At 34.9% G+C, this 10676-nt stretch overlaps 1 protein-coding gene across 2 annotated transcripts in view; it reads left to right on the forward strand.

The window, feature by feature from the left end:
• The window catches only part of LOC137641344 (uncharacterized), a 54928-nt gene that overhangs the window by 43703 nt on the left and 549 nt on the right, over nucleotides 1-10676 (forward strand). Inside the window, exons 22-29 of one of the 2 annotated variants that reach the window (XM_068373805.1) lie at nucleotides 765-1045; nucleotides 1318-1390; nucleotides 3301-3437; nucleotides 3749-3867; nucleotides 5153-5333; nucleotides 6872-6977; nucleotides 8895-9027; nucleotides 9819-10676. The exon at nucleotides 9819-10676 is cut by the window's right edge and continues 549 nt beyond it. In XM_068373805.1, coding sequence (XP_068229906.1) covers nucleotides 765-1045; nucleotides 1318-1390; nucleotides 3301-3437; nucleotides 3749-3867; nucleotides 5153-5333; nucleotides 6872-6977; nucleotides 8895-9027; nucleotides 9819-9849 — 1061 coding nt within the window. In that variant the 3' untranslated portion in view covers nucleotides 9850-10676. The remainder of the gene's footprint in view (nucleotides 1-764; nucleotides 1046-1317; nucleotides 1391-3300; nucleotides 3438-3748; nucleotides 3868-5152; nucleotides 5334-6871; nucleotides 6978-8894; nucleotides 9028-9818) is intronic. The other variant, XM_068373806.1, reaches the window with a different exon arrangement.

Below are 10676 nucleotides of genomic sequence, written 5' to 3' on the forward strand. Positions count from 1 at the left end.
ATAGCCCAGTGAGGAAAGGAAATAAGGAAACAAGTAAACTACAAAGGAAGCAATGAACCGTTAAAATAAATTTTCTAGTATTTTAAGAACAGTAACAGGTGTTTATATACCGTACATAATGTATAGATATATATATATATATATATATATATATATATATATATATATATATATATATATATATATATATATATATATATATATATATAATATATACTGTATATATATATATATATATATATATATATATATATATATATATATATATATATATATATATATATATATATATATATATATATATATATATATATATATATATATATGTATATATATGCATATATACATATATATATACATATATATATATATATATATATATATATATATATATATATATATATATATATATATATCCCTTCCTGAGAATTGGCTATCTTAACGTGTTGAAAAGGTTTGCTTATCACCCTGACTAGCAAAGCTGTACTAGTCAGGGCCACCCATATTAGGTCGCTTTGCTGTGGGCGATCAAACATAGACCTCCCACCATCACCAATCCTCACTGACCAGCTTCGAGGTGAAAACTGGCTAAACCCCCGACCATGAACAAAGACATTTCTGAGGCCTCAGTCCAGCAGTGGACTAGAAACGGCCGCATTTGTTGTTGTTGTTGTTGTTTTATATTCATATATACCTATATATGCACACGTATATATCAATTTCCTTCAAGTAATGTAAACAATTTCTTTCCGGTTCTTTCTCAGCACCTGGAAAGGTAAAGATAACGCGAATTGTTAGCTCGCACAGCTCCCTCGATTCAGGCTGGGATCCTAAACTGTCTTTCCCCCCGACTGGAGATATAAATGGGTACGTCATCGATTTAGGCTGGGATCCTTTACCGTCTTTCCCCCCGACTGGAAATATAAATGGGTACGTCATCGAAGTCTACGAAACTCGCCATAGAGAGTTCATCGGAGGATTTGTGGTTGCAGATGAATCGTGCGTTATATCTTACCTAGATCCGGATGCATCTTACACGATCCATGTAAGTAATATGGCCTTGTGATATTTACATGATTATTATTATTATTATTATTATTATTATTATTATTATTATTATTATTATTATTATTATTATTATTATTATTAAAAAAGAAATGTCACACGTTTTTTTCTTAATCGTAAAAAACAGTAAAAATCCTGGGATAAATATGGCCAGATATTTGACGTTTCTTTTTAACGCAGATTTTTAACAATGTAAGTGGAAAGAAACAATCAATTACTACAAATTTAAACTCAATTTCCATATCTTTACAGGTATCGGGAATCAACGAAGGTGTGCCGCAACCTGGGGAGGCTGCAATAATTGTAATATCAACTTTAGCTTACAGTAAGTTCATTTCTACTCGTTAGTCTTCAGATAGTCACTAATTTTTTAATGTTAAAATATTGTAATTATCAAAATTTATGATAACAAAAGAAATACTGTATTTTCTTGTAGGGATTAATGTTTTCGGCTTATTGAGTTACTTTTACCAATTACCCTATAACTACGAAAGTAAGAGGAATTCTGACAAAAATATTTCGTATACGCATTCTCTATCGCCACACGAAGCTCTTTGAATTTCTTACAGGATTTTTCATTTTTCGTCCTATATCCCCATATACAGGCATGCCAGCCGGGTACCTTAAACACTTCTCTAAGACATTTCCACAAATAGATTTTGGGTTTATTTCTGTAAACAAGTTTAAAATTGGATCGTTTTTTTCGTTTTAAAGATCGCCTGCTGACTGTTATTAGATCATTGGTTATTTACACATTTTCATGTCCAAACTGCCAAGTTTGCTATTTGGGAAGCACTTATCCAAGCTTCAAAGTCAGGACCGATAATCATATTGGAAAGTCGAGCAGAATGGATCTCCCTCTTAGTAATCCAAAACACTCAGATGTTAGGGAACGCTAGGAAATATGTAAGTTCGTTTCACCAAGTGAGCATTTTAAGATAGTCAATTCTTGCTCTTCAGTGAATCAAGACTATTTAAATCTCTTCACATGGAATATCTTATGCCTGACCTCAATTGCTATACCTCTGCTGTCCCCCTTTTCGTAACATACTGATTTTCTATTCAATTTGTATGTATTTTTGAATAATTCTTTACTTATTTTATGTAAATTTTTATTTGAAATTGTATTGTTTCTATTATTTTCACTTTAGGTAGCACTGATGATGACATTAGAATGTCGAAACGTTTGCTATAAATTTATATGTGGCGACATCAGTATTTCTGTTTCTCTTGAGAATAAAATGTAATAGGAACGTTCCCCATATCTCCTGTGGCTCAATCATTTTCATGTCTCTTCACCTGAACGAAGAGCAGGAACAAGTGGTGAACTAATATTGATAATAACCCATTGATCGACTTTCACAATCATAGATCCAAACAGGTTCTATATCTTGTTTGCCAAGTAGTTGAGTAGAGTTTAATACAAATTCTTAGTCTTGATCTAGATAACCTAGCCCCTGAGAGGGGGGGGGGCAAGCTAGCCTCAACTTGATTGAGATGGATGTGTGGGGTGACAAGAAGAGAAAAGATATGGAATGAGGTAAATAGGGGTACTGCAGGAGTTAGAGAACTGTCAGATAAGATCCAAGAAAGTAGACTGAGGTGGTACGGTCATGTCATGAGAAGAGATGAACAGTATATTGGGAGGAGAGTGATGGAAATGGAGGTACAGGGAACGAGAAGAAGAGGGAAACCAAAGCGAAGGTGGATGGACTGTATCAAGGATGACCTTCGATCAAAGGGATTAACCGGTGATGAAGTGTGGGACAAAGGTAGATGGAGAACGCTGGCCATAAACATCGACCCCACATAGAAGTGGGAAAGGATGCACACAAAGAAGAAGAAGTCTTGATCTAGATGTTAATCTAATACTGTTGTTTAGTTAGCTCGTTATGCATAATGCATAAGTTTTCATAACTCTAACCATCCTTTGCATTCAGATCTTCCCTGGCAGTACCATCCTGTTCGTAATATTAGGTATAAAGTTAATTCTAGTAGCCCTGCCTTCTCCATTATGAGTCACAACACTACACAGTATTCTAAAATTTCTATTCTAGCTGTGACCAAGTTGTGGAATGATCTTCCTAATCAGGCAGTTGAATCGGTGGAACGTCAAAAGTTAAAACTTGTTTTTCAAGTGTGCTCTTGTTATGTCCTTACTAAATTGTATGTTTTGGTCTATATTTTATTAATCTGAAAATACAATAAATAATATTTCATCTTATCTTCCATTAGAACCATCGCAGCCCATTAATTTTCTACAGGACAGCAGCTTGTCGTGTAATGCTCAATGGGATGACGAGAACATCCCTTTGTCTGAGGATCTGATCTTTCAAAACGAAGACTACAGCATCAGTGAGAAGGAGCACAAAGTATGTAGGAGCATTGTTCTCGTTAGTCAGTTTTATTCTTTTCATTTAATACATATTTGATTTTTAAGATAAGAAAAATAAACTGAAATAACTAGAACGTCTTCAAAGAGTGACTATTATCGTTCTTTTCTTGAGGCCTTTATTATTATTATTATTATTATTATTATTATTATTATTATTATTATTATTATCATTATTATTATTAATATTATTATTATTATTATGAATAATGACATGTCTGAGGCCCTTTGTTGTTGCCGTCGTCGCATAGATTATGCCCCACTTTCATACCTTGGTCTTTCTCTAAACAGTCTACAGGTTTGCAAGCCGAACAATCAACAAATCCACAGATCGAAGGCTCCATAGAGGTTCTTGATTATTCAGGAAATGTGTCCAAAATACAACTTCCTCACGTCAAGAACCCTCCAGCGTAAGTACTCTAGTCTTGGGCAGTGCCATAACCTCTGTACCGTGGTCCTCCACTGCCTTGTGGTAAAGTTCTTTTGCTTAAGGGTACAATCAGGCACACTAGTCTATTCTTTTCCTTATTTCCTCTCCTTATTAGGCCATTTTTCTCTTTTGGAACCCTTGAGTTTATAGAAGTTTTAGCCTTGGTAGGCAGCTCTTCTATGAGGACACTCAACAAACAAACTGTTGTTCTCTAGTCTTGGGTAGTGCCATAGCCTCTTCACCATGGTCATCCACTGTCTTGGGGTAAAGTTCTCTTACTTCAGGGTACACTCGAGCACACTTTTCTGTCTTATTTATCTTTCTTTTGTTTTTTTAAATTTTACGTTTTATATATGAAACATCTGTTTTAATGTTGTTACTGTTCTTCAAATACGTTATTCTAATTGTGCATTGCTTCTCTTGTAATTTATATATTTTCTTGTTTCATTCCTCACCCGGCTATGTTTTTCCTATTGGAGCCCTTGGGACTTCAGTAAGATGCAATATGTTTTTCCTATTGGAGCCCTTTGGGATTTCAGTAAGACGCAATATGTTTTTCCTATTGGAGCCCTTGGGACTTCAGTAAGATGCAATATGTTTTTCCTATTGGAGCCCTTGGGACTTCAGTAAGATGCAATATGTTTTTCCTATTGGAGCCCTTGGGACTTCAGTAAGACGCAATATGTTTTTCCTATTGGAGCCCTTGGGGCTTCAGTTAGACGCAATATGTTTTTCCTATTGGAGCCCTTGGGACTTCAGTTAGATGCAATATGTTTTTCCTATTGGAGCCCTTGGGACTTCAGTAAGATGCAATATGTTTTTCCTATTGGAGCCCTTGGGACTTCAGTAAGATGCAATATGTTTTTCCTATTGGAGCCCTTGGGACTTCAGTAAGATGCAATATGTTTTTCCTATTGGAGCCCTTGGGACTTCAGTAAGATGCAATATGTTTTTCCTATTGGAGCCCTTGGGACTTCAGTAAGATGCAATATGTTTTTCCTATTGGAGCCCTTGGGACTTCAGTTAGATGCAATATGTTTTTCCTATTGGAGCCCTTGGGACTTCAGTAAGATGCAATATGTTTTTCCTATTGGAGCCCTTGGGACTTCAGTAAGATGCAATATGTTTTTCCTATTGGAGCCCTTGGGACTTCAGTAAGATGCAATATGTTTTTCCTATTGGATCCCTTGGGACTTCAGTAAGATGCAATATGTTTTTCCTATTGGAGCCCTTTGGACTTCAGTAAGATGCAATATGTTTTCTAGGGTACAGTATGTCGTCGTGGCAGAAGCTCTTGCAACTCTCAACGACGCCCTGATAAAGAAACTGGTTCTCCAGGCAGTGAAGAAATACACAGAAGAAGAAGAAGAAGAAGAGAACAACTCAAAATACAAAATGCCCGAGGGAGAACCAGAGATATGGATCGCTGGAAAGTATTCCATTGAGGTATCAATCGAATGCCAATACATTACATTTAAATTGATTCGAAACATTCAACTCTATCTTATTTCTCTTCCTATTGCTTTGTTCGAGTTTTTATAGTTTATATAGGAAATATTAATTTTAATGTAGTTACTGTTCTTAAAACATTTTATTTCTCCTTGTTTCCATTCCTCACTGGGCTATTTTCCCTATTGGAGCCACTGGGCTTGTAGCATTCTGCTTTTCCAACCAGGGTTGTAGCTTAGAAAGTAACAATGATAATGATAATGATAATGATAATAATAATAATAATAATAATAATAATAGTAATAATAATAATAATAATAGAACGTATTCTCCAGTTTTTTTCCACATAAGTTGAATAGTTTTCTTTTTCAATTTTTTTTCTATTTTTTTTGCGGTGTTTTTTTTTACCATTTTTTATAAAAGCTATAAACTCTTTCAATTTTGTATCAATTTCAAAAATTTAAAAACCAGCATGAAGCTTATGAGTATAGTGTATCAATCGATCGAAATTTTATCTGCTAAATACTTTTCAATTAAAATCTCTGTACCATTTAGTAATAATGCTTCGGTAGACATACATACCAATTCGAGGAGAAAGGATTATTTTGTGCTATGTTTGAAGTTTACATTTAGCACGCAAGGAGATATAGCATCCGGTCAACATTCGGAGAAAACTTTAATTCTTTAACGGTAATTAAGCCTTTTACCCTCAAAGGACGTACTGGTACGTTTCACAAAACTCATCCCTTTACCCCCATGGACGTACCGGTACGTCCTTGCAAAAAACTGCTATTTACATTTTTTTTTACATATTTTTGATAATTTTTTGAGAAACTTCAGGCATTTTCCAAGAGAATGAGACCAACCTGACCTCTCTATGACGAAAATTAAGGCTGTTAGAGCAATTTAAAATAAATATACTGTAAAAAAAGTGCTTAAAAAAAAACAACCCCTGGGGGTTAAGGGTTCATTTTTCTCCAAGGGGGAATAATTCAGAGGTTAGAATATATATATATATATATATATATATATATATATATATATATATATATATATATATATATATATATATATATATATATATATATAAGCCACATATTTCAATACCTTAATGTCTGGATTTTCTCTTATATCTCGGGATCAGAGACCCAAGGGGGGAACCAACTCAAAGACAATAGCTTCTGGCTGGCCAGGGAATCGAACCCTGGTCCAGGAAACTGGCATGACAGTGACATACCTAAATGTTATAAAAAAACATGTCTAAAAATTTATAATATATAAATATATATATATATATATATATATATATATATATATATATATATATATATATATATATATATATATATATTACCTATTCTATCTACTTAACATTCTTCCCCGTGTTTCCTCGGGAGGGAAAAAATTCACTCATTAGAGTATACGTACTACACGCGATGACACAAAACACAAATATTTTATCCACACTTTCTCTGAATGACTTGTGTTTTTAGTGTTCACAAGGGGGCTCTCCTTTGAAATCTTTGCCCTTGCAGAAGGACACGACGAAGACCGTCGATATTGGTACGGGAGAAGGCGAGAATAAATCTTTCCAGCCGGAGAAGAACTATAATCTATTAGTAGTAACCGAAAAGAAGTCAGGTGAGTTTGACACGATCATCTATAAACATGTTACTGCTAGGGTGCCACAGCCCAACCTCCCACATTATCCACCACAGATGAAGCTTCATAACGCTGAATCCCCTACTGCTGCTACCTCCGCGGTCATCTAAGGCACCGGAGGAAGCAGCAGGGCCTACCGGAACTACGTCACAATCGCTCGCCATTCATTCCTATTTCTAGCACGCTCTCTTGCCTTTTTCACATCTATCCTCCTACCACCCAGAGCTTTCTTCACTCCATCCATCCACCCAAACCTTGGCCTTCCTCTTGTACTTCTCCCATCAACTCTTGCATTCATCACCTTCTTTAGCAGACTGCCATTTTTCATTCTCTCAGCATGGCCAAACCACCTCAACACATTCATATCCACTCTAGCTGCCAACTCATTTCTTACACCCGTTCTCACTCTCACCACTTCGCTCCTAACCCTATCTACTTGAGATACACCAGCCACACTCATTAGAAACTTCATCTCAAACACATTCAATTTCTATCTCTCCGTCACTTTCATTCCCCACAACTCCGATCCATACATCACAAGTTTGTACAATCACTTTCTCATACAGAACTCTTTACATTCATGCCCAACCCTCTATTTTTTACTACTCCCTTAACTGCCCCCAACACTTTGCAACCTTCATTCACTCTCTGACGTACATCTGCTTCCATTCCACCATTTGCTGCAACAACAGACCCCAAGTACTTAAACTGATCCACCTTCTCAAGTAACTCTCCATTCAACATGACATTCAACCTTGCACCACCTTCCCTTCTCGTACATCTCATAACCTTACTCTTACCCACGTTAACTCTCAACTTCCTTCTCTCACACACCCTTCCAAATTCTGTCACTAATCGGCCAAGCTTCTCTTCTGCGTCTGCAACCGGTACAGTATCATCCGCAAACAACAACTGATTTACCTCCCAGTCATGGTCATTATCGTCTACCAGTTTCAATCCTCGTCCAAGCACTCGAGCATTCACCTCTCTCACCACTCCATCAACATAAAAGTTAAACAACCACAGTGACATCACACATCCCTGTCTCAGCCCCACTCTCACCGGAAACCAATCACTCACTTCATTTCCTATCCTAACACATTCTTTACTACCTTTGCAGAAACTTTGCACTGCTTGCAACAACCTTCTGCCAACTCCATATAACCTCATCAAATTCTACATTGCTTCCCTATTAACTCTATCATACGCTTTTTCTAGATCCATAAACGCAACATACACCTCCTTACCTTTTGCTAAATATTTCTTGCATATCTGCCTAACTGTAAAAATCTGATTCATACAACACCCCCCCCCCTCTTCTTAAACCACCCTGTACTTCTAGGATTGCATTCTCTTGTTTTATCCTTAATCCTATTAATCAGTACTCTACAATACATATTCATAAACATAAGAAATACAAACACAAACACACACAACCACACACAGCACACATATGTATTTATACATATATCTATTTATACATTTATATACATATATATATATATATATATATATATATATATATATATATATATATATATATATATATATATATATATATATATATTCACCTGTTTTATTCCTTAATACAAACTTTATCTCAATATTTATGTATATGTATAATATATATATATATATATATATATATATATATATATATATATATATATATATATATATATATATATATATATATATATATATATATATACATATATATATGTATGTATGTACGTATGTAAATGACTTTCCGTATATTTATTTGGAAGTGAACATCCAACATGAGGAAAACTGTATCAAATTAAATAATTTCATTACAAAGTGGAGCCAATCCCTTACCAGAAACGATTTTGAAGAAGAACTCTATCAGAAGGACTTCTTTTATCCCAATAATAGGACACAACAGTGAATTCTCCGTATCCGATCCAGTCTCTACCAAGGGAAAGGCTGTGGCATCAGACAGGACAGGAATATTGTTAGGAGTAATCATCTCTATAACTCTTATTGGACTGATTGCCTGGACCTACAAGTAAGCACCTTTCCTTCAATCAAATAACTTTAGAGGCTACAATACACACTCTTAAGGTAGCAGAGTAAGAGTTAACTCACAAGTTATGTAGGTGGTCCTCATTGAATTATTTGCCTAGACCTACAAGTAGGCACCTTACTTTCAATCTAATAACTTTAGAGGCTACAATACACACTCTTAAGGTAGCAGAGTAAGAGTTAACTCACAAGGGTATGTAGGTGGTCCTCATTGAATTATTTGCCTGGACCTACAAGTAGGCACCCTACTTTCAATCAAATAACTTTGCAGGCTAAACTACACACTCTTACTCACAAGGGTATGTAGGTGGTCCTCATTGAATTATTTGCCTGAACCTACAAGTAAGCACCCTTCTTTCAATCAAATAACTTTGCATTTTTTCTACCTTCCTTATAGATATCATGTTCATTCAGGCAGCTCAATCTATTTCGTCTAATCCAAGTTTAGTCTTTCTTATATGGTTTTTCTTTAAGGGCTGCTTTTTTTAGCCCTATCCCGTAGGGGAACCCTACTCTCTACAGGACCTACAAGATCAGTATATCGTATACCTTCTTAGGTATTTTGCCTATCCATATCACATTGCAAAACTGGTGTTTATCGAAGCACTTAAAGGACTGAAAATAAAAAGTCTTCAGTTTCTTTTTCAGCGAAATATTTCTCGTTTATAAATGACCTATTTTGAATTGTTTTATCCCCAACAGATTGAATATTTACGTTTTCAAAATCACGTTAATCTCATTGATTTTATTTTCACACATCTCTCTTTTTTTCAGGAGCAATACGACTTGGTGCAGGAAGGGGTAGCACTCTACCTATCAACTTACCGTAACTATGGTAACCTTAACTAAGCAGTAAATCATTTAGTCTACCTTCACTGATCTATTGTTGTTGGGTTACCCACTAGATTGTGACCTATTATAGGTTGGTTACATGTTAGATTATAATTCAGTTACCCATTACATTGTGACCTATTATAGTTTGATTACATGTTACATTGTAATTCAGCTGTCCATTACATTGTGACCTATTATAGTTTGGTTACATGTTACATTGTAATTCAGCTACCCATTACATTGTGACCTATTATAGTTTGGTTACATGTTACATTGTAATTCAGTTACCCATTACATTGTGACCTATTATAGTTTGGTTACATGTTACATTGTAATTCAGTTACCCATTACATTGTGACCTATTATAGTTTGGTTACATGTTACATTGTAATTCAGTTACCCAATAGATTGTGACCTATTATAGTTTGGTTACATGTTAGATTATAATTCAGTTACCCAATAGATTGTGACCTATTATAGTTTGGTTACATGTTACATTGTAATTTAGTTACCCATTACATTGTGACCTATCATAGTTTGGTTACATGTTACATTGTAATTCAGTTACCCATTACATTGTGACCTATTATAGTTTGGTTACATGTTACATTGTAATTCAGTTACCCATTACATTGTGACCTATTATAGTTTGATTACATGTTAGATTATAATTCAGTTACCCATTACATTGTGACCTATTATAGTTTGGTTAAATGTTACATTGTAATTCAGCTACCCATTACATTGTGACCTATTATAGTTTGGTTACATGTTACATTATAATTCAGTTACCCAATA

The sequence above is a fragment of the Palaemon carinicauda genome, chromosome 5 (assembly GCF_036898095.1).
Source record: "Palaemon carinicauda isolate YSFRI2023 chromosome 5, ASM3689809v2, whole genome shotgun sequence".
In the NCBI taxonomy this organism is placed as follows: Eukaryota; Metazoa; Arthropoda; class Malacostraca; order Decapoda; family Palaemonidae; genus Palaemon; species Palaemon carinicauda.